This window comes from Lytechinus variegatus, chromosome 4, assembly GCF_018143015.1.
Source record: "Lytechinus variegatus isolate NC3 chromosome 4, Lvar_3.0, whole genome shotgun sequence".
Classification (NCBI taxonomy): Eukaryota; Metazoa; Echinodermata; class Echinoidea; order Temnopleuroida; family Toxopneustidae; genus Lytechinus; species Lytechinus variegatus.
This window is the reverse complement of record NC_054743.1, coordinates 24,070,998-24,096,046: the sequence shown is the minus strand read 5'-3', so window position 1 is coordinate 24,096,046 and position 25,049 is coordinate 24,070,998. Positions and strand designations below refer to the sequence as shown.

General features: G+C 37.5%; 1 protein-coding gene and 1 long non-coding RNA gene across 2 annotated transcripts; one reads left to right on the top strand and one right to left on the bottom strand.

The window, feature by feature from the left end:
• Window positions 1–5,960: 5,960 nt before the first annotated feature.
• LOC121412611 lies at window positions 5,961–8,906 on the bottom strand. The gene is made up of 3 exons (XR_005969642.1): window positions 8,568–8,906; window positions 7,443–7,663; window positions 5,961–6,428 (listed from the first exon to the last, which is right to left on the bottom strand). It is a non-coding gene; the product is annotated as an uncharacterized LOC121412611 (long non-coding RNA).
• Window positions 8,907–9,146: 240 nt separating this feature from the next.
• On the top strand, window positions 9,147–17,773 carry LOC121413664. Its single transcript, XM_041606577.1, has 6 exons — window positions 9,147–9,236; window positions 10,388–10,575; window positions 11,839–12,060; window positions 12,479–12,549; window positions 16,094–16,224; window positions 16,726–17,773. Exons 2-6 carry the CDS (start codon window positions 10,419–10,421, stop codon window positions 16,952–16,954), a joined length of 810 nt encoding a protein of 269 aa, XP_041462511.1. The 5' UTR covers window positions 9,147–9,236; window positions 10,388–10,418; the 3' UTR covers window positions 16,955–17,773.
• The last annotated feature ends 7,276 nt before the right edge of the window (window positions 17,774–25,049 follow it).

Below are 25,049 nucleotides of genomic sequence, written 5' to 3'. Positions count from 1 at the left end.
TATTTAAAAAATGAAATATTTATTATTCAAACAATAAAAAAAAATAGTGAGTGATGGGCATCATCGACTTACCTATTTGTGCATATCACTGTTTTGTGAAAAATAAGCGAAAATTGAAAATGTCATAAGTTTCTTATTTTAAATCCGATTTTGATGAAATTTTTAGCACTATACTAGTTTGATTTGATCTATGTATTCAAGTTAGCATTTTTCTTTGGTGGACTTAACCTTGAAAGAGCCCTCTACGTAAGTTAGGGTTAAGTTAGTTGTCATGGTAATCAAATATATATGCAATAAATTTCGAAATGTATATTCTTAAACCAAAAGGGGCAATTAATTATTACATGTTAATTTGTATGGTTACTATTGTAGTTTTAAGATTGTCTATATTGTTACATTCGCACCCAAAGCAGATGATATTGTTCTCAATCAGAGTTACAAATCAACAAATATAGTATGGGCATACATGAATATGTGAATATGTACAAATAGTATACAAATATAGCAGGCTTTAAGGAAGTATAGCAGGAATTATTTGTCTGAAGTTGGACTGGCAATTGCTTTTTATACTAAGAGGCAAAAGTATGACTGGGCACACATGAATTTGTGAATATATAAATAGTAAACAGATATACCAGGAATGGTGCACTATTTGATTTTCTTTAAGTATGTTTTTTTTTTCAACAGCATAACAAGACCATGTTTTGTAAGATATAACAGAAAATTATGTGTTACTTAGTAATTTTAGTTGTGATCAAGTTTATCACATTGTTATATAGAAAATAAAGAGTCTACTAAAAAGTATTGTGAATATTGGGTTCTATTACTCCCATGTATTTTTTTCTGCTGAACATTTCACTGTTAAGTGCTGTGGTGATCAGGTGGACATTTTGGGAGAGATGAAGTTGAAATTGGAGGGATGGAGACGGTGATGTGAAAAGGATGGTAATGAAAAGTGGGTTGGAGATGAGAAGAAGGATGGAGATGATGAGAGGAGGGATGGGGATGAGAGGGATAGAGATGATGAGAGGAGGCATGGAGATGAAAGGAAGAATGGAGATGAGAGGGATAGATGATGAGAGGAGGGATTGAAATTATGAGGGAAAGGATGGAGGGGATGACGATGGGAGATGAAGCTGAGAGCAGAAATGAGGAGGCGATGTAGATGAGGGGATGTAGAGGAGGAATGGAACATCATCACCAGTTCACCACCAACATCTCTATCATCGCCACCATCACGATCGCCACAATCATTGCCATCACCACCATCATCATCATCACCACCAACATCATTCTCATCCATCATCATCATAATCATCGCCATCACCACTATCATCATCGCCATCATTATTATCACCATAATTTTCATCACATCACCATCATCGCCACCATCATCACAACATCATCCATCATTATTGTCATCGTATCACCAGTATAATCGCCATCATAATCATCAGCATCATCATCATGATCACCAATATCATCATCACCACCATCGTCACCACCAATGTTCATCATTATCACCATCGCCACCAACATCCTTTTCATCATCTCAGGAATGTTATTGAGAACCTCTTGGAAATGATGCAATCCATTGACTCGATCTCATCAGTGCATGAAGTAGCTGGGTTTATTCAGCTTTGGGTGCACTGGGGGCCTTGAACTTTTGTAGGGGGCACCAAGATAAATATGTTGTGGGGATAGTCCTGCAGACCAAAGTTTAAGAAAATCATAATTTCATTCTCAAAAACACGATTAGGTTATCTCAAAAGGCCTAAAGTAGGACCGTTACTCTCTTTCCCTCTTTCGCTTTTTTTCTTTTTTCCCCTTCTTTTTCCTTTCTCCCCCATTCCACTGTTTCATTCGCTCTGTCTTTCCACTTTTTCTCTACTTCTTTCCCTCCCTTTTCTCTTCTTCGCTCAATCCCTACCAAGATTTTTCGACCACAAAGAAAAATAATCGCTATATGTACTATTCCATTCATGTCATCAATCAAGTTTTTACTTTTCAAATTCTTCAAAGATTTTCTCCCCGGTCACCACATTCCCTCATAACATTTTTAAGGGTGTCATTGATATTAAAGCTGTATAGTTTTGGTAAATCCACCAAAATGCACCTATCACTATTCCAATTCATTGCTAGCTAATATGAATGGATATGCCCTATAACAGTTATGATGTGGAGGATATAAAATGAAAATGTGTTTTACAGGATGAATTTTGCGATTTTACATGGAAATTTAACTTGATCGGGTCACCCGATCAAATTAAAATATCTGTGTGTTTTTGTCTTTCAATTAAATCCTATTCCAAATCATGGAATGGGCTGAAACTTTCAAGATATGTTCTTTGTAACTTTTGGATATCTAATCACTAAATTTATAAGTGCTTGAATGCCCATTTTTAAAACAAGCATCGCCGAGAGAGGGCGCTATATATCCAAGATTTGAATATTTGAAATTTTCTCAGAGAAGTGCAGTTGGAAAAATATCTAACGGTCCCTACGCTTCAGTAAGACTGTCATATTAGATGATATTCGATTATCAATCACATTACTGACCCTTTACCAAAGCTATACACAGGCTTTAAAACCTTATCCGCTGCCATGTTCTATCCATGTAGGAGTGCAAAATTGATGTTTGAACTAAGGGGGGGGGGGTTGATGATTGAACTAGGGGGTGCAAAATGATTACCAAGAAATTGACTGATTAGGCTGATGATTATTGAATAATTCATTGAAAAAATGAATGTTTGATCAAGCATATTGCACATTGATTGAATTGATTTATTGATAAATTTTTGACAGAAGGATTGATAGGTAAAAGTTGTTGCCCCAATTTTCGGAACTTATCATTAAATTCCGAAAATTCTGCTCTGGACTTCATACGTACATGTAAGAGCAATCAGTCTCCCAACAGAAGGGGAGGCGGGTGAGAGGGAGGTTGTTTTTTTTTTTTGGGGGGGGGGCTAAATGTTCTGTTGAACCTTATTCCATCAACCTACTTTTCCCACTTAAGTTCCATCTCACCCTCTATTCTCCCGACTCCCATGAACACATTGCTGAGATCCAGCTTTTGCATACCAGCTTTTTATCTTTGTTAATGTTTTTATCGTGTATAGCTGAATTGGTCACCCTGTATAAAGATGTGAAATAAATAAAAAATAAATCCACAAAATAAAGTTAAAATGCTGCCCCCAAAAATGCAATGTGTGTTGAACTTCACTCATGCATTAAAGTTCAATTTAATAATTTATGAAATTTGCTTTAACAACCAAAACTGGCCACGATTGATCATTAATTTATCACAGGTTCTAACGGATTTGCCTTTCAAAAACTGACTGAAATTGGAAGGCTATTTCCTGTCCGGCCCAATTTTCATACCCTTTGTTTAAGTGGGAAGTGCTCGCTCAACACATTTTGGTGTCATTTGAAAGTTGGCTTTATTATATATGTAGGTTCCCCCCCAAGTAATATATTTTTTATTCGGCAGCCATGTCAAAAGTTGATAGATTTTGGGGAGCTACCATCAAGTAGATAAAACTAGTATTGTACCCAGGGCAGTCAGGGTCGTATCTAGGGGGCACATTCAGGGGGCGCAAAAAAAGAAATGAAAAAAGGAAAAAATAATGCAAAGGAATAAAAGTGCAGAAAAGGGATACCACTGAACTGAAGGAAATTAATACCCTGTCTTGTTATTCCCATGGTAATGCCGTTTCCAACACAATTAGAAAATGAATCTTGCATGTCTTTATCAAAAGATGAATATTCGTGCCACTTTTTGATTAAAGGGGCGGTCCAGGCTGAAGGTATTTATAGCTTAATAAATAGAGTAGAATTCACTGCCAATTTCATCAAAAACGGACAACAGATAGCAAAGTTATCGAATTTTAAAGTTTAGTAATATTTTGTAAAAATAGTCGTCATGAATATTCATTAGGTGGGCTGATGATGTCACATCTCCACTTGTTCTTTTGTATTTTATTATATGAAATTAGGTTTATTCACATTTTTTTCCTCCAAGAAACAGAAAAACTGTATTGACAACAATTACTGATTTAGTACATTAGATATTTATTGCTGCAACTTATTTAATCATAAGGGAGACATATTATTCTCACAAGTATGAAAAAATGAAAAAAATATGATTTTATGTAATAATATAAGAAAACATAAAGTGGAGATGTGACATCATCAGCTCGCCTAATGAATATTCATGACGACTGTTTTCACAAAATATTGCTAAACTTTAAACTTCAATAACTTTATTATTTGTTATCCGATTTTGATGAAATTTTCAGTGTTTTGCACAGTGAATTCTACTCTGTGTATTAAGATATATTTTCAGCCTGGACCACCCCTTTAATGATAATCATACCAACTCTCTACAAGAATTCCAACAAACAGCTTTAGCTTGAAATATTCCTTTTGTCAATCGCAAATACCCTAGCTGCGACTTTGAATCTTGACATTTTACTTTTCATTAATTCTCATTAAAAGTTATGAAATACATTATTATTTATCTGGTTCCCTTTTCAAAGCGTTTTCAACACGCGCTGATTTGATAAGGGAGATCTTCATTTTTACTAACAATGATTGAAATGTCATTTTTGGGTGATATGTAAAGTCCATCTTACAGTAAGAGATGAATAATGTGACATAAGTACTAGTATCTGTGTATGAAATCACTGATAAAATAATTATGATGACGATCAAGCTGTTGTGGTGATGAGGATAATGATGATGTGATAAAGATAATTATGGACTGGTGATTGTTATGAGATGGGAGGTGGTGATGATAGTGATGGTAATGATGTCGATGATGGTGGTGGTGACGTTAGTGATGACAATGATGGTAATGAAGCTAGTGGTGTTGATGATTATGATGATAGTAGATGGTGTTGGTAATGAACAGTGGAATACAGGTGGTGGGGGATCATGGTCTTGGGGGCAAGATCACCCCCCCCCCCCTCAAAAAAGAAGATAAAATACCAAAAAAAGAATGAAAGAGAAACGAAAAGAGAGAAGAGTTTTAGTATGATGTCATAATAAAAAAATGAGTTTGTGTAATAAAAATGTCAAAAATTTTACTCATTCACAATTAAAAAAAATTACTTTGGCATGATGGGCCATATCTTACCCCTCAAAATCTTTCACTCATTACGCCAATGATAATGATGAAGTTTGTGGTGATGATGTCATAATGACGATGATGGTAATGATATTGATGATGAAGTTGGTGGAGGTAATGTTTGTGATGATGATCACCCCCCCTGCCCTTTTATCTTTCTTCTCTCATTATCAACACGCCGCCTGACATCTCCACCCCCATTATCTCCATTCCCGTCTTCTCCAACCATTTTCGCATCTCCATCCCTATTTCATTTCAATCTCTCATCTCCACCCCCTACTCCTGTCAACCCTTCCACATCATCTCCATCCATCCTTGCATCATCCCATCCCTCCTCTCATCATCTCCATCCACTCATCATCCACACCCCTCTCAACTCCATCACTCCTCGTCATGACCATCCCACCTTTCATCTCCATCCTCCCCCCCCCCCCATCTTCATCTCTCCAATCATCTCTATCTGATTACCATGTGACACAACATTTGCTCCTGCGACAATTGCCCCAGGCTTAATTTTGTCTAAAGCCCTTTTCACAATTGGCTGCGCAACTACTTACGACCCTTCACAGTTGCAATTCTGTGCAACATATATTGTGACCAAGTGATCGCAAACAATCGCACGAGCAATTGAAAGCCCCTTAAGATAGAGGTTCAGGGTTGCAATATGGTTTTAAGTTAGGTTTAGACCTTGCTGGTTGAAGCCGTTCATAAGATTATGGTGTGGAATTTGCCAGAGCAAATGTCATGGAACCCGTCACCGCAGCTCTCAATAAAAGGTAAATATTCAGCGAGAAAAGAGATACAAAATAGTGCAAGAACCAAATATTCAAAATACTTCTTTGGAGTTAAGTGGCTTTTATTAAGTAACATTAAGGTAAACTTGATCAGATCTAAAATTACATAGTAACACATATTGAACTTCAGTGTATATAAAACATATTATATCCCACATTTATACTGGTTCAAAATTTCAAATAGGATTACATTACCACAATTATGATAATACTCTTATGATAATAAATATGACACAATTCCAACTGGGAACAATATCCTCTGCTCTTGGGGTTTATGTAAAGCTAAGGACGATCTCAAAATTAAATTAGTGCCAATATAAATTAACATTTATCCAACAATTGCACTTTCAGGAATATACAACCTGTTATACGTTACTATATTTGGTTTCCATGGCAATTACATGATCCCTAACTTAGCTGGAGGGATTTTCAACCCTTCCTCATCTTTTATTTTGTCACACATAAACTGGCCATACAGAGCTTGCAATTCAGGTGGTCTCAAAGAGCTGAAAAGATAGAAATAAAATAAAGTAATTTCAACTATTTGAAGCTCTGCACCTCTTTTGCTACTGAAACAAATCAAACCATTTCAACCTTCAGTTTAGAAGCAAATACATTTTTCAAATATATTAAAGTTAAATTAATTGCAACTAATTCAATAATAAAGGAAAGTTCACTCTGAAAAAAAGTTGGTCGTAAAAATAGCAGAAAAGTAATACCAAAAAAATATTGGTGAATGTATGAGGAAAAGTTTCAAAACGTTATTAGAATTTTAAGTTTTAGATTTGTGGCGTCATAAACGAGCAGCTGCCCCATATGTTTTGTCATATAAAATTCATGAATTCAATTTTTTTCAATAGTTCCTGATGACTTATTTTTCTTTTCAGGTTTGTGTGTGAAGTGTTTTGTCTTTTGAATATATACAAAAGGCATAGTAAAACCAGTTTCAATTTTCTTACAAAATTACAATTTCTTGACTTTTTACCATTTATTATGCAGAAATGCTGCTCGCACATGACATCACAAATCCAATAATTGAAATTCTAATAACTTTTCAATTCTTTGATGGATTTTCCTCAAACCTTTGGCAATATTTTTTATTTTTTCTGCTGTTTTTTACAATTAACTTTTTGTCAGGGTGAACTTCCCCTTCAAGCTCACTTGAACGATACTTGGTATCATCTAGATGTGTATGACATAAATGTTCCTCATGAATTAAGCATAACCCCTACATACCCAAAATTAATTCAGAATGTTACAACTTCTACTTCACCTAAACAAGTAGTAGTTACTCACATTTTTAAGAAGCAATTTTAAATTTTTATGAATACAATGTATATAAAAAAATAAGTTAAATTTTTGTTCAATTCAAACAATGTATAAAAGAAATAAGTAAATGTTCAATTCAATTGTTCTTTCTTTCATTCAAAGAATTTGAAAATACCAAAAAATAAAAATTGAAATTTGATGTGCCTGCATGAAGTTCACAAATTTGATACTATATAAGAAGCTGTACTTACCTCATCGATCAAGGGACTGCTGCTCTGATGCCCAAGTCATTGGAACTCGGTATCATTTCTGCTCGTGAAAGAAATGGAAAGCCAAGGCCATCGCTTGTCGAGTATGAAACCTCTTCTCCTCATCCCGGGTGTAGGTGGTTGGGACCGGCCCAAGTGCTTGTATCCTCCAGATGACCCGTTGTTTCCAGTGGAATTTGCATTAAAAAAAGCTGTGACAGATACTGACAGGTAAAAAAATAAGAGACATGTTTTTCGATAACGAAAAGCAAGTTTTAAAATTTAGATTTTGATAAAAACATGTAAAGTTTTTCAATTTCAGTATAATACATTTTTTCAATAAACTATTCCATATTGTAAACTTCATAACTTACAAACTGAGACATTTTCAAATCTATTTCCTTAATTGGTTTAGATGTTGGTTGGAAGCACCCCCCCCCCCCCCCCCCCACCTGAAGGCCTCCAAAAAGGGGCGTCAAGGATGGTTACTTTAAAATTTGGGAAGGGCATTCCGACCACGCAGTCAATCAATTTCCTAAAATCAGCTTAATAGTGACATTAAAAAAACTTTTTAATAAGTAGAAGTGTAGAAATGCAAAAATAGCACACTCTCGCCATTGGAAAATGGGAAATATGTCAAGAGACTGAAAAATTAACTAAAATAAGTAAGTTGACCTCGCATAGCTAGTTGAGCTGACTGCCTCACTCAGTCACAGCACAGCCGGTCGCCCAGCTGGCCGGCCGGCTACCGAGACATTTTCAAATCTATTTCCTTTTAGTTAGTGACATAAAAAAAACAAAATTTAATATGTGGAAGAAGCGTAAAAATACAAAAATAGCACACTCTCGCCACTGGAAAATGAGCAATATGTCTAGAGACGGAAAATTAACCAAAATAAGTAAGTTGACCTCGCATAGCTAGTTGAGCTGACTGCCTCACTCAGTCACAATCACAGCACAGCCGGTCGCCGAGCTGGCCGGCCGGCGAAGCACCGCATCGGTGTCCTTTCCAGGTGAACTATCTCAAAAAGTTTGCATTAAGTATCAGTTTTGTGAAATGCAATAACTTTAAATAAGTACAGGAAATGTGAAAACGGAATATGAAAATACAAAATAGCACACACTCACCATCAAAATATGTAAAGTGACGGAAAAATCAACTCAAATTTGCAAGTTGTAAGTTGAATGAACACGGCTCGCCGGCGGTATCGGATTATTCTCGTTGCAAGGGAACTCGCTTTATTTTCTTTCAAAATAGCTCAAAATGGACTGAAATGTCAATTTTTCTGTCGAGAATGTATTTAAGAAACATGGATTATGCGGGAAAATACTTTTGAAGTAAAGTTTGAAATTTTATTTCATGAAATTTTGAAGAATTCTTCAAGTGGTCGAGTTGTCCGATTCAGAGCCAACCCTGGACAACTCGACCGGGACGAGTTGTCCAGGGCAGCGGGTCGGGCTGTCCAGGGTCGGGTTGTCTGGTGGTCGGGCTGTCCGGACCCCCCAGGCACAGAGCTCTTGGTCTGGTTCAGCTCGTTAGAAGAGGGGAAGTCCCGCGAGTTTCCGCTGGTTCTCGTATTGATATGTTTCTGAATAAAGTTATCGTTGTACGCTGAACACCGCAGCGAAATTATGATTGCATAACCCCCGCTTTTTTAGATTCAGAGGGTAATTCAGAGTCGCGTCCCTGCTGCTACACCCGCTTTTCACCCGGGCTTACTACAGCTGAAAGCAGAGCAATCGGAGGAACGACATTTTCTTGAGAGTCTGCTCTGTCTAGTCTGAGGCTCTAGTTTTGTAAGTGTTTTTGTTTGTTTCATGTGTTTGTTTTTTGTAGACCAAATTGAAAGCTTCGGTCTCTGTTCTGTCATGTCTGTGTTCAGCTGAAGTTACTCCGTTGGCTTCAAGCTTCACTCACCAAATTAATACGGACATGACGGAGGAGAAATTAAAAAAATATGTTAAAAAACTCCTCGAAACAGACGGCTGCCAGCTGTCTAGTTTTTTTGGTGCCAGGTAATAATGGCAGAGGTAAAAATAGCAGAGCCAGAGGCCGAGGAGAGGTAATTATAATGGCAGAGGTAGCCACTAGCCAGGCCAGGAGGCTTCTAGTTCTACTTCTAGAGAGTAAAAATCATTCACTAAGTGACTAACGTAAGGTTTACTCTCATACTCATACTACTATCGGAAGCCAGGTCTTCCTTTCTATACATTTGTGTGTACCACCAAAAAACCTGAAAATTTCGCTCCCGAGATTTCTACTTTCTCTCTAAAAGATCTAGCCCTAAATCATGTATGGCAGCGAGTCCAAACTTCGCGCATGTCCAAACTTCGCGGACAGTCATTATCTCCAAAACTAGCCAATATCCTTAAAATCTGACATCATCAATGTGAAATTGAAAAGCGACCTAAAATTACCCTTCGTTGAAAGTTTCTTTAGGATTAGTGCAGTATTCATGAAAATATTGGCAAAACATTGTGTACAGGAAATGAGAGTCAGGTACGATTTAAAGAGAAATTCCAGTAGTTGCAGTAAACACTGGTCTCATGAGAAAGTCTGTAAAACCAGGCTTAATTGTCAGAATATCATCGAGGATCTAGATCTGGTACATTTACATAAACTGAAATCTTGAAATCTACGCTAAAAAATGTTCACACTGAAGATCACCAACACAGATAGGCACACGTGGGACAGTGTATTAATATTGCTGGAATAAAAACCTGACGGAAGTGACCGAATCCACGCTTATTTTGCTTATTTCTCAGCAATTACACAATTTCTTCCAGAATCCTTTGGCACATATTTTTTATTCATACAAACAGACACTTAGGTGGTCATTATATTAGATTCTGTCAAAAGTCATTTTGGGATCGTTACCAAAACTGGAATTTATCTTTAATGTCTGATGATCGAACAATATTTTTTTTACTGTTTTTCTTAATGACAGATTTGGTAGTACAACCTCCTTATTCTTCATCATGGGTAAAACTGTTGCGAGGGTTGCTCCTTCTGCTGTAAGTAAAGCTGCAGCCAAGGAATCCAAGACCAAAGCAGGCAAGGTCACGAAGAAGAAGGTTCTACCTGCCGGCAAAGGGTCAAACAAGAATACCAATAATACCGAAGCGAAAGCCAAAGGTATTTTATTTTGAAGTTTTTGCACAATTGACCTAAAGGCCTGGTCACACTGCCCGAGCGTTGTTGGAGCGGTCATGGAGCAGAGAGATCACCGCTCGCTGGCTCACTGCTGTTCACCATTTTCGATTTCGATTGTTTTTTTTTTACTAGATTTTTGTTTTCATTTTTTCCCCAATTTTGCGAGCGAAATTCGAGAGAGTCTCCCTACCACTCCACGACCACTCCAACAACGCTCGGGCAGTGTGACCAGGCCTTTACAGAAAGTTGCGTTTTCAATGGGGGAATGGATGGTGGGGTAGAAGCCAAATTAAAAATTCAGTTAAAACAGAAGTGTACCACCCCCCCCATTTGAAACTGAAGATTTTTTTTTTCATTTGCTTGTCAATTTTTTTCTGGGACAAAATATCCTTACTCTTGGGTTGAAAACTTTTTCTGTTTGGTTTATTTTTTCCTCAGAAAAATGTGCCTACCCCCTTTTGGAAAATCCTGAATCCGCCCCTTAGTACACCTATTGAATATCCATGATGATGTGCATATCACTGTTTTCACAAAATGTTGCTTAATTTTGAAATTCAGTAACTTTGTTATTTGTTATCCAAATTTGTTGAAATATTCAGCATTTAGGTCTGTGAATTTTACTCGATTCAGATATAAATATTTTCAGCCCGGAGCATCCCTTTAAAGCCTACATCCCCACAAAGATGTCTCTCACTTCTCTTTTCAGTATGAGCTCATATTTCATTAATTTATTTCACATTAAAATCCAATATACACAATTACAAAAGAAAGAAAAGGAAATTACTTCATGTGTATATATATATAGAGAGAGAAAAAAAAACATACAACAAAATTAAGATACGATGGTAAATGACCGGGTCTAGAAAAAGCAGAGCTTTTCGAGTCTAGCCTTGGTATAAAAGGAAAAAAGGAGAAGGACGGAGAGGCCCACCCCGGGAGCACGTAGGGTCAGGGGTGTTAAACAAAAGAGAGTCGGGACAGAAGCGATGCTTGTGCCCCAAAATTATTGTGGTTTGAAGGGTATAAACTAAAAGTGTGTTTTATTGGATAAATTTACTGATTTTAAATACAAATTTAATTTGATTGGGTGCCAGATCAAATTATTTTTTTTTAATAGGTGAAGTAAGTGCTCGAATGGCAATCGAAATAGAACTATTATAAGAAATAAACTGAAATTATTGAGATATAATATGTGTAGCTGCATGTATTGGCTGACCAATGCTCATTCCTTGATATTTCTCACAGCAATTGCAAAAGGAAGCAACAAGAAAGGAGATAGCACTTCCCAGGAGGAGGCGATTCGCAAGGAGCAGGGGTACACGGAATCCCTCCCTAAGAGGAACGCTAAAGGCGAATTAGTCTTCCAGGATTACCCTGAGATGAGGCCGAACATGACCCCCAAGGAAGTCCTCCAGGCCGGCAGCTTTGGGGGCACATACTTCAGACCAATAAAATCATCCGTCACTGGTAAAGTGTCAATGTCCAAGATCAATTAAATGTCATACAAATACATGTATAAAAAAAACAGATAAAAAGTGCTTGCCCTTTCTGTTATTTCCATTCAAACATAATACAAATTAATATCAGAATTAAGAGATAAAAGTTATTACAAATATGTAATTGGTGATTTCAAGACAGTCTAAAGATTTATATTAAACCAGCAGTATCAGTTAGAGCATATAAATAATTGAAAGGTGGGGGGGGGGGAGTTGGGTCCACAAAAGGCATGCTTTCAATATGGAGGAGGATTTGGTTACCAGAAAATTGAGTCGAGTCTGTGAGGCATAAGGAATGCATAATACATATACTTTACAATTTACAGTAATATGTAGGAAATTAGCATATTCATAGTTTCTGCTATTAAATGTCTGTTTCTTCCATCCAGGTGAGAAATACTCTGGCGTATGGAAAGAACTACCAAAGAATTGGCTTGAAGGCTTAGATATCTCTAAGCAGGTGAGTATATATGTAGTACGGTATTTGGACTATTGGCCATTACGTCATAATCCATCTGAATTTATCATTTTCCCATCATCATTCTTTTCAGTCAGAATTTTACCCTCTCGCAAACAGTTACGGACTCTCACACCATGATGATATGTTTCTACCAAGTCCAGCCATACCGGAAGGTCACATTGGTTCTCACTGTTACATATTTTAACACCTTACATTTTTGTATCATGGCTCTTTCTGTTCTCCTCTAGTTACCTTCTTCATCTTCCCGGTTTCTGAGCCACTTTTGATTCTGTCCTGCTAGCGCGTTTCCGTTTTACACCCTGGCGAAGGCATTTTCCGGAAAGGTAGCCAAAAAGCGACTAGTGAAGAGTCTACGTCTACGTTTGTTTACATTATCAGCTGGGCGCGCGATCCAAAGTCCAAACCGAAGTTATCCGCAGAACATACCGTACTTGCAAATGCAGCTGAGCTTATACTTTCCAGGTTCAATACGAATGTTTGCCTTGATCATTTGCCTTGCCGATTTGCTGATGTCTGTCTTTCTATCTGTCTATATATCTATCTCTCAAATTCTATCTCTATCTATCTATCTATCTATGTAACTGCAGTATCTATCTAATAATCTTCTCTGTCTCTCTCATTCTTTATCTAACATCTATCTATCTCTCTCTATCCATCCATCTGTCTGTCTTTCTCTATTTCTCTCTCTCTACCTACCTATGTAACTACAGTATCTATCTGTTATTTTTTCGCTCTTCTCTCTCATTCTTGATCTATCTGACATCTATCTATCTCTCAAATTCTCTATCTATCTCTCTATCCATCTATCTATCCATCTGTCTGTCTTTCTCTATTTCTCTCTCTCTCTACCTACCTATGTAACTACAGTATCTATCTGTTAATTTGTCGCTCTTCTCTCTCATTCTTGATCTATCTGACATCTATCTATCTCTCTAATTCTCTATCTATCTCTCTATCCATCTATCTATCCATCTGTCTGTCTTTCTCTTATTTTCTCTATCTATTTTTTAACTTATATTAAATCTATCTGTTAATTTGTTAATATTCTTTGTCTCTCTCCCTCTTTATCTATCTAACATCTATCTATCTCTATCTATCCATCTGTCTGTCTTTCTCTATTTCTCTCTATCTATATATCTATCTATGTATCTATCTATCTGTTAATTTGTCTATCTTCTCTGTCTCTCTCATTCTTTATCTTTCTATCTATCTAACATCTATCTATCTGTCTCTCAAATTCTCTATCTCTCTCCTTCTCTAGCATATGTCTGTCTTTTTTCTCTCTCTCTCTTTGTCCGTCCATATTTCTATCTACAACATCTCTCTCTCTCTCTATCTATCTATCCTTCTCTCTCTCTTTCTCTCCCCCTCTCCCTCTATATATCGACCTCTCTGTCTCTCCCCCTCTCTCTATTTATCTATCTATCCATCCATCTCTCCCTCATTCTCTCTCTTTCTATCCTCTCTCTCTCTATTTCTATCTATCTATCTATCTATCTATCTGTCTATCTTGTTGTCTATCTTGTCTCTATCTATTTATCAGTCTTCTATATCTATCTTTCGGCAGCTTCTAAGTGTATCAATCCATCAAACTTCAATTTGTCTTTCCATTATAAGTATCTGTTTATTTTGATTTTGTCTGTCATTCTATTCATTTAGTTAATAATTTATTTTTAGAAAAAAAAACCATCATAAACAACGCGACTGCAAAAGCATGTTCGGATTTCACCCCGGGGGGCCACTTCCATTCACGAGTGGATACCATGCGCGACCATGGGGTCTCGAAAAGCACCCTAAACACGTAATTTCCATATTCTGAAAATGCACCCCTTAACAAGTATTGGGGTGTCAAACCCTACCCTTAACAAGTATTGGAAACAAAACGATTATCTTGGCAAATATTTCCTGAAATGAACCCCTAAACAAGTACAGGAATGTTTTATTGTTACGGGTCCTTCGGTCATCGGCTTTACCTTACTGGTTTAGAACAACCCCACCTTCTACACCTCGCGCAAATCAGACTCTAAACACGAAGTGTTGGGGCAAAAAGGACATCCTCTATAAAACATTTTAATTTTGTTTTATCATCCCCGCAAATTCGACCCTAAACACGTAATTTTCCTAGCGAAATAGATACCCTTTTTTCATTATTTTTGTGTTTTTGACACCCTTATCACGTTACGTACGTAACGTGCCCTATCGTGAAAAAGACATCCTTTTTACGTGTTTTTTTGGTCGCGCATGGTATCCACTCGTCAATGTAAGTGGCCCCCCCCGGGGATTTCACTCCTGACTGCCGCTCTCTCTGTACATGAAGTGCCGAGGAACTCTGCTCTGATCAGTAACTGTGCAAATTGCATGCGGTGGTGGACTCGCCTGTGTCGCACGCTGCATGCAACCAGCGACGTGTGTAGACTCTTCACTAGTCGCTTTTTGGCTACTTTTCCGGAAAATGCCTTCGCCAGGGTTTAAAACGGAAACGCGCGTCCTGCTAGGGTCCACACACCTTCCTCACCTGAGTAACCTCGGGTTTGGTGTCCACCCGACAACGATCAGGCAGTACTGACATACATGGTTACCAATTGCAGGAGAGGCCTGACCCGACTTGAATTTCTTTACAAGCCATTTGCTAATTGATTGCAAACACCTTGAATTAAACTGCCACAGTTATTTAAAAGGGCTGAAATTGTTGTGTCGGTGCAAGAACACCCTTAGCAAAACATTTTTGCACACCGCATCGGTGCAGAAACATCCTTACACTGCACGCAATGTACTTACCTCACAGCTTCTGCTAAGGGTGATTTAGAGTTAAGTGTGTTCTTGCGCCGACACAACAAAATAAAGACTTGGGGCCCACCGACTTGGTCTAGGTTTTGTTATGGTATTTTCAAATTAGAAAACGAATCTGCTCTTGTAGGAGGCCCTCAGGAGTGCATGGCAACCTCTTTTCAATCACCTTAGAACCATAATGGTATAAAGGAACTTCAAAGGAACTTTGGTATAAAGGAACTTCAAATACAGCAAGGCAGTAGAGGTTGGCTCCCAAGGTACCTGTAATGGTCTTAATCATCTTTCATCGACACAGGCCCTGCCTCAAATGGAGAATGTTATTTTACAATAACTTTGTTAATTTTTTAACCAAATTTTTACCATTTACCTAGTTTAGATGGGATGTTGATGTGTGGAAGCTCTCTTTCCAACAAACTAACATAGAGGGCCTCCTGACTCCAATTTCCTAACCCAGTGCCAATCCTCTCATAAGGAGGGGAGATGAGTGGATTGGCACTGCGCTAGGGATTAGAAATCAGGAGACCCTCTAGTTTTAGGAAAGAGAGCTTCCACACATCAATGTTCAATCTGGACTTCCATTTTATACCCCCTGGGTGATCACGACCAGGAAAATTACCCACAGGAATACATACCCCTCAATGCAAGGACAATAACCAATCACAGATTAAGTAGCATCTTGAAATTGGCTTTAAACCAGTAATGTACAAATTCAACTTTGTTTCCGTTGCCACAGGTCGCATCGAGTCCTTACCGAGCAGAGGTCAACACGTACAAGGTCAAGTGCGGAGGAAGCCTTGAGATGTGGGAAAGCTCTGGCTGGATCGACAAGCAGGATCCGTATGGCTGGTTCATGTGGTATTGCAGGTAAAATCGGTTGTCTGCTGCCCTCATCTTTCTCCTTCTTTTCATGGTATTTGTTCCATGATGCATAAAGTTACATGTTCACATGACTTCAGGGGCCTGTTGCATAAAACTTTTTACCTGAGAAAACTCTGGTAAAAAATGATAACTAAGGTTAGTCTGATTTCTGCCATTGACTTTAACACGGCAAAAACTCCGGTAAAATCAACCTGAGTTTTCTCAGGTAAAAAGTTTATGCAACGGGCCCCAGGAGTGTCTGCTCTATTAGAATGCCCCCTAAATACCGGGAGCTAAAACTTTAAACTCCATTTCAAATAAGTTTGAGAATTCTATTTCTAATCTTATTAAAAAATGTAGATAGGATTTAACTTTAGTCTTGAGTAATAATTAAACTACATACTTGGAATCCAGTTGCATACATAATCACACAAAACTCGACTGTGCATTATGTGCAAGTCCAATTCTTTACAAATTCATCTTATCATTCCTTTCTTCATCCGACAGGTTCTACTTGGGGCGGAGAACAGCTGACGATGAGCGACAGGTCGGACGCTGGAAGAAATGCGCCGGCGTGAAGGGAAGATGGCGAAACAACCTTATTGCGAAATGTGCCAGAAGTGGTTGCGCTTACGATAACTTTGCAGTCTCCCCGGTTGTGCGACAGACCCTGCAGCATTGGGGATACCGTCTAACCAAAGAAGACTTTGAAAAAGCAGCTAAGAGATTCAAGTAGAGACCTCTTTGTGTCATGCATATCATCGAACTTGCCTCTCTCCGATTGCGGAAGGGTGACTTCAGTGGAAGAACTTGTATTTGTATCATGGGGCTAATAGTTGCCTTTTCCAGAGATACTAGTCTTTGCCAGGTTTCAAGCATTTTGTACAGCAGTTATTTGGCTTTAACATGTTCTGGCTCCTTTTCAGGCCTCAGGGAGTACAATTGACTGGCATTCCTGCTTTTAGCAACCATTGCTCGAATTTGTCATGTTCATGAGATTGGCATATATGGAAAGGATTCTACTGAACTTATATGTATCCAATGAACTGTGCATCACTGCTGCCTCATGCATTGTTGTACCATGTTGGCGATAAAGCACACATCCAATCTGTCTAGGTTCATCATCATTCCACATGTTGTAATCCTAGTTGGTCCAATTGCTATGAAGCCCATTTTACCATTTTGTCTAATTTCCAGTTAGGCTGAACCCATCCCACCTAATAACCACTTGCTTCTCGGTCTAACATCACTCAAGTAGAACTGTATTGTTTATGAACCAAATTATTTTCATCTGACAAAGTAAAAATGATAATTTAATGGAAGTGGAAATGAGACCAACTGTGCATGAGACTAAGTGAGAATTGGAGTAGACCAAGTGCGTATTAAAAGACAAAGTGTAGAGCAGACCAAACAGCAATTAGACCAATTGTTAGTAGACCAAATGGGTTTAGCCCATGTGGTATAAGACTGTAAAAAGTAGACCAACTGCTTGTAGATCAAGTGACCATCAGGGGCCGCGGAACGGTTTTCAAATTGGGGGGGGGGCTGACCATGCTAAAGATCACAATCATATGGTGAAATTTACGTTTTTGTACATGGTTTTGGAAAAAGTGGGGGGGGGGGCTGAAGCCTCCCCCACTTTTTTCCCCAAACCGTGACTATAACTAATCTATTGGTGTGTCTTCGAGGGGATTAAGTACAGTGTATATATCTCTCTGTAAGTTATGAACAAATGTCTGGCCACCTGTGCTGCTAAATAAGAAAGCCCTTTTCCTTTTTTTGGGGGGGGGGTGAGTGAGAGTGAATTTCCTATATATCTCTAATTTTGACAAATTATTAACTTCTATTCATATGCTTGTTATTACAATATATTTTATATATCAGATTTTATTTTAAAGTGGTTGAAATCAACAAGATTTGAACCAAGAACAGGCCACCAGTCATGCGTAACTTATGGGCATCTTTATGCATTGACCTTTATTCAGATTCTAAATCCTGTTACACATACTCTGTTGATGAATTCTTTGAGAGGTTAGCTTTAAGAATAAAGCCCAAATAAGTTTCAAAACAATCACACTACCGCTATGAAATCAACATCATTCATTCAAAATCAATTAAGACTTTCCTCAGACAAGAATGCTTTTTCATGTCATGATTTTGATTTCACTCTCTGTCTGTAAACTATCCAGTACATTTTAGCTGTCATATTTCTGGGATGTATAGTTGGTAATGGTAGAGGAACTCTTGACAAACACAGGTACACTGCCAATGTAAAAAAATTAATAATTTGCAGGTTTTACACTGAAGCATGCTTTTGTTTAATTGGATTTTGTCATGATTTCCAATTTTGTCACTGCTTTTCACAGTACAACTTCGAGGGGGCATGAAAATTGCATTTTCTATGAAATTCTGTGAATTTTTATGTTTTTTGTAAAAAAAAACTCTATGCTATACCATGTAGTGTCATGATAAGACTGATACTCTGGGGCCTGTGTCAGAAGATTTGTACTGATAATAGATTTGCAATAAAATTTTAAAGGGGAAGTTCACCATGAGAAAATGTTTATTTTAAAAATAGCAGAAAATATTTAGAAATATTGGTGAAGGTTTGAGAAAAAGCCATTGAAGGATAAGAAATTTATTAGAATTTAATTATTGGATTTGTGACGTCATATGCCAGCAGCTTTTGTACATATCATATGGTAAAAAATCAATGAGATGTCATTTTCTCAGAAAATTGAAAATGTTTTTGATGGTACCTTTTGTAATCAATAGAAAAGTAATTTCACACTACTAGAAAGAGAAAAAAAGAAAGTCATGAACCAATAAAAGATGGAAATTTAGGTATTTTATATTACATAACAAATAGGGCAGCTGCTCTGATCGAGTTTCCTCATACCTTCACCAATATTTCTTATTATATTGTCTGCTAATAGAGCAACTGAAATCAAATGATTTAATTGGCTGACAGTAACTTTTTTATAGAAATTGATTCAAATGCGTTATTATCACAAGCCTTTGTGACCTATTATGAGGCTGAAGCTACAGTAGGCCCTCGTGGGTGTGATAAAAAATACAATAAGTACTGTAATATCCGTAAAATAATTGAAATGAAGTATTTGGGCAGGAAGGATATCCTCTATTCCAGGAATGCCAACCCTGTAACAAAAATGGATAGCGGTATTTTGAGGGATGCAAGAAAACAATTTTCGGTGCAAAAAGATGGTATTCCACTTCTCCATTAGACAAGTGTATAATACAATTTTGGAAAGAATTTTTTCATAAAACCTTCAGTATTTGCATAAATAAATGGAACAATACTTAAGAAATAGAACAGTTGGCATATCTGCTTTACTATAATCAATGATTTAGTAAATTGAGCTGCTATAAGACAGCACAATAAAGAGGAATATTAAATCTCTATTAATCACATGGACTTACCTTTCTCCAATCATGTAAGGAAGTGAATGTTAATCTGAATTGCCTCCTCTTGTGAACTTCATGTGTGTGACAGTATTTACTATGGCCTATCTCAGGAAGTGTATTTTACAAGTGTATATTTTTTCTAGTTTGTTTTTTAATGTATTATACATGTGCTACAGTATGTTTTAGTTCAATAATCTATCACATGTACATGTATGGAAATTTCAAACGAGTGCATTTTTTTTTATTAAAAAAAAGATTGTTGCCAATTTGAGGAATGGAAACCAGGGCCCTTAACACAAAACTAAGCGATGATTGTAGAACATTTTTCTATGATTGATTCTATTGACTACAATGTACAATCATTCGTAAAAATGAAGCGTTTGATTAATCACTAACTTTATGTTACAGGACCCAGCTTACTTAATTGGTGGGTCACATACCTCCCAAATTTTCAATAATCATCATATTGAGTATTCTTTTACATCATGAAAAACTATGTGGTTTAAATCTGAATGATTTTGTCATTTGATAATTGTGAATATGTACAGTGAATAAAGTGCTAAAAACAACCAGCTGCCAGATTTTGTTACCCTTGCATTCCATCTAAACCTTTTAAAGCCTGTATTCAGTTTCTAATTAATTGATTATTCATTGTGCAAAGTGTTAGTTAATTGCCAGATATACTGCACATATGATGAATTGGTATATCACATGATGCACATGTGTGAAAAATAGCTGATCTGAACTATTACAATGTACATATACAAGCTATTGGTAAAGTCAATTGATGTGAACATTTTTTGTAACAATTTTCTCTCTATTATATAGTATATAACAAATTCCCAGGCTTGGAATGAGACAAAATTTTTAGGACATAATCTTCTAGAGGCATTGTCAGGGTTTTCGATAGTATTGGTGTGGGTGGGTGTGTGTGTGTAAGGGTGAGGGATGGGGTGGGAGAAAGACGCCCTAGATGTAACTTTGAGAAGACTTGCTCCTTCTATGATCGAAAAACTTCCATTTGAGAACACTATACCCCAGTTCCCCTTCTCATCAATTCTCTTCTCCAGCCGTAACTGCCTCAAGAAAGCAATTTAAGTATCAAAACACCTGTTTCTTGACGTTGGTCCGAAGATAAAACAACAGCCCGGCATATACAGTCACAGCAGGGGCCACACACAATGGGATGCATGCGCATCGCTGAGTGCGGTCCCTGTGAGTAACCGTCATTTTTATTCGCTTACTTTCCTTATTCCGAGGTCGATTTTCTTTGTTCGAAATTGAAAATGGACTAACATTGGGATACTGAATACAATATGCCTTTGAAAACGTGATTAAATATGGAATACAATAATTTCATTCCGAAGGTCCTACTACAGGCAGAGAAGTCTTACGTAATAGCGCAGCTGTTGTTTATCTTTTTGTCCTTTGCTCAACGCTCATATACTGGCCTGTGGGGGTGAAATTGAGACAGCGGGGATTACCCCTGGATTACTTGGCCAAGCGCGGTTGATAAGGGCTTGGAAATGAGTTTTAGGAGATCCAAATGGAAAATGGGGTACTGCGGTATTGTTTCAAAGGGAAGTTTGACGTAATGTTTTCAATTGGATAACGGGTACAATGTAGTATAGTATTGCGTGCATGATTCAGATTTCTTATTAATACTGTACTGTTCCTTCTTTTTTCCCACTACTTTAAAAATTATGAGGGGGGGGGAGGGGGAGTCACCCCTAGCTGGTAGCACCTTCCTCACAATTTTCACACATAGGAGTACCCATGTTATCCAAGCATCTCAAAATTGGACCCTAAATGATGTACCGGTAATTAGTGTCAAATTCTATCCTTAAAATAGAATATTAAATGGCAATAAATTGGGTAGAATGTACCCCTAAAATGTCAAAATGTAGGACTGAAATATACCCACATTTTCCCCAAAATGTTGATGCCTTGGGTCAGAAATCAAGCCCTTATTCTACTTTGTTGGACATGCATTGGTACCACATCAGTCTGAGAATGCACTCGGGCTTTGAAACATGACAAGGCATGAAATGAGGGTCTTTGGGTAATACACATGTATGGCAAGGGCTCCTAAAGCTACGGCGTACGCACATGCAATTTCAATGACAAAATGTGCACTCTCTTCAGAAACTGTGATTGCAGTGCGAACGATTCCTATTCATATTTCCTACAGAAGCTGCAATTAATTCTATAATGCAGAGAAAATCTACAACTTCTTGAAAAAAAATTGAGTCACAGGATGAGAAATCCAATGCGTAGCTTTGGGACCCCTTCCAATTCCTGCTGTGAAATCGAGAGGAGTTTACAAAATTAGGCAGGATTATCATTTTAGTGAGTTTTGTGATATTTTCTCCTTGGTTGATGATCTTGAAATATTTAACACAAATTATAGTAGGTCAATCTGTTAAATTATCAAAATTGTTATTTTTTTATCATTTGGAAACGGTGCATTACGGTATCTTTGCCCCCCCCCCCCATCATACATGTATCTATATGTGTATACTGCAATCATACATGATTGTTGCTCAGGACCTAACTACAGTGCTTTAAGAGCTGGAGCCGATTTATCTTTCTGGCTGATAGAACTTCAAAAGCAAAACCCCTTTCATTAACACACATACTCCTCTACACTACAAAGAAATATAGGTAGCTCTGCCGAAGTTGAATCTTTTTGGACCAGAGAAATCTGTTCCGACTTACGATGAAAATCAACTTAGATGAGGTATAAACAAGGTTTTGAATAGTTTGGTTAACAAAATTGTTTTGACTTGGGTGAATATGACTTATGGAAAGTCACCTAACAGAGTTGCCTGCACTGACTAAAAATACAAATTCATTGATTTTTTCATTATTCATAGACTCTGCTTTAATGTGAGTTTATCTCTTTTATTAGATATCTTTATAAATTTCATAAACATACAGCACAAAGTAGCTTTCAGAGATACCATCAAATTATGATACAAAACATCAATAAATCATGATATACATGTAATATAATAACGCAAATATTTCATAATAAATTATTTTCTCAATTTGAATAATGTACTGATTTATAACATGTGACCTTCAAGATACATTGTTGTTTTTTTTTAAACATGCCAACATACAAAAAAATAGATTTATGAAGAACACCTTCCAATGTCTACTAAGCCATACATGATGAAATGCACAATTTAAGCAAAGTATTACGTTTGATTCTGAAACCCATGTTCACACAATTATCAAACCCCGTGCAGGCATGTAAAAGAATACGTTTTTTAAAATGGGAGGTTGTTAATGCTGGATCTCAAGTCATTGGCCCTGAACACATGCAGTGTTAACCCCGGTGGGTGTTTCATAAAGCCGTTTGTAAAATAAGAGCAACTTTAAGAATGACTGGTGATCTCTTCTTGCGGTAAGTGGTATATTGAATAGGCGATGGTTTAGCGCGTAAGGATCACCAGTCGTTCAAGTCACTCTTAACTTAAGGCGCTGTCACACCTTGGCGTTTTAGACAGCGTATGCCCGACGTATGAGGAATTTGGCGAATACGCTGGCGTACGTCGAATACGTTACGGGTAAGTTTTGCATACGTTAAGAGTACGCTAAAACACGCTGGTATACGTCGTCATACGGCGAGGTCGTCGAAAAATTTTGTGCAAGCACAAAATTTTTCGACGTATGCCAGCGTATGGCTCATACGTCCCGCATACGCGGGCCATAAGTTGTAGGCAAGTTACGCGATCGTTGATACACGTTACTCGTAAGTTACTCATAAGTCGATGTACGTCGAGATAATGTCCAGCGTACCCTAAAACTTACTTTTCTAACCTATGAGTAACGTGCTTTGAACGTATGTGTAACTTAACTCCAACGTATATTGACGTATGAAGACGTGCTCCGGACGACCACAAAACTTACTGAACATGTTTATAATTTATAGCTACCGTATAATGGCGTATTGACAACGTTTATATGAATTGGTATATAAAGGTGGGGTTCACAGGAGATTTCTTCGGCATGGCGGTGGTGTTGATACGGTGATGTATCGTGCGGTTATGATTTGAATAGTCGAGGGCAGCCTTTTTATAGGCTACGACACGTGTTCGTCAGCGATACGCTGCCGCGCGCTATGCGTAAGTTAGGCTATCGTAGGGCATAAGTTGTGTACGCCAGCAATACGCTAAGCATTCGTTGGAATACGTTACTTATAAGTTAACGAAGCGTTCGATATAAGTTACTAATACGTTATGTATACGTCCAACTCGTTATGAATACGCCCAGAGTTAAAAAAAAATCAAAGTTCAGCGTATGCCGACGTTTTAGAGAAATTTTGATACGTCGGGCATACGCTGTCTAAAACGCCAAGGTGTGACACCACCTTTACGAACAGCTTTATGAAACGGCCCCCCTGGCCCTTGTATACTCATTGAAGGAGAATATGCAGTGAACTCTCATAAGGAATAACTTTTCCAAAAAATTTACCAAGCATCTAAATTCTACAAATAAATTGCTGATTGGCCTACGACCACTTTATCTACTGCCATTAGTTTTATTTATACAAAGATGTGTGAGAATAATGTATCTGATATAGAGCTAATGTACATGTGGTAAAATGGCCAGATTCCTGAACTCCGGTTTAGAGCATGGTCTAAGTCTGGGCTAAAACTATGGAAAGCTATTTGTGTTTAACATGTTTACTCTGCTTGATTCTTGTGGGTTTAATGGGCTCCTTCCACGATTTCATGATGAAGACAAGTGGAATGCCTCTGGCAGTCTCACCTGCATCACGCGGTTCAATATAGCAGCAGTGCTCACTTTGAATACTACTCTAACTCGCACAAGATGTTCAGTGATACATGGTTACTCTTATTTCCCTTTTTTATGAACTAGACCAATAAACTTACAGAGATATGATGGTTATTCAACAAAAAACCCCAACATGGCCAAAGTTCATTGACCTTACATGACCTTTGACCTTGATCATGTGACCTGAAACTCGAACAGGATGTTCAGTGATACTTGATTACTCTGATGTACAAGTTTCATGAATCAGATCCATAAACTTTCAAAGTTATGATGGTAATTCAACAGATACACCCCATTCGGCCAAAGTTCATTGACCTTTGACATTGGTCATGTGACCTGAAATGCGCACAGGATGTTCAGTGATACTTGATTACTCTAATGTCCAAGTTTAATGAACTAGACCAATAAACTTTCAAAGTTATGATGGTAATTCAACAGATACCCCCGATTTGGCCAAAGTTCATTGACCCGAAATGACCTTTGACCTTAATCATGAGACCTGAAACTTGCACAAAATTTTCAGTGATGCTTGATTACTATTATGTCCAAGTTTCATGAATCAGATCCATAAACTTTCAAAGTTATGATGGGAATTCAAC

Excerpts from the sequence above, each read along its gene's own strand:
- LOC121413664 (XM_041606577.1), top strand. The coding sequence starts at position 10,419 with ATGGGTAAAACTGTTGCGAGGGTTGCTCCTTCTGCTGTAAGTAAAGCT. Across the intron at positions 10,576-11,838 it reads TACCGAAGCGAAAGCCAAAG|CAATTGCAAAAGGAAGCAAC; the intron begins GTATTTTATTTT and ends TATTTCTCACAG. Across the intron at positions 12,550-16,093 it reads GCTTAGATATCTCTAAGCAG|GTCGCATCGAGTCCTTACCG; the intron begins GTGAGTATATAT and ends CCGTTGCCACAG.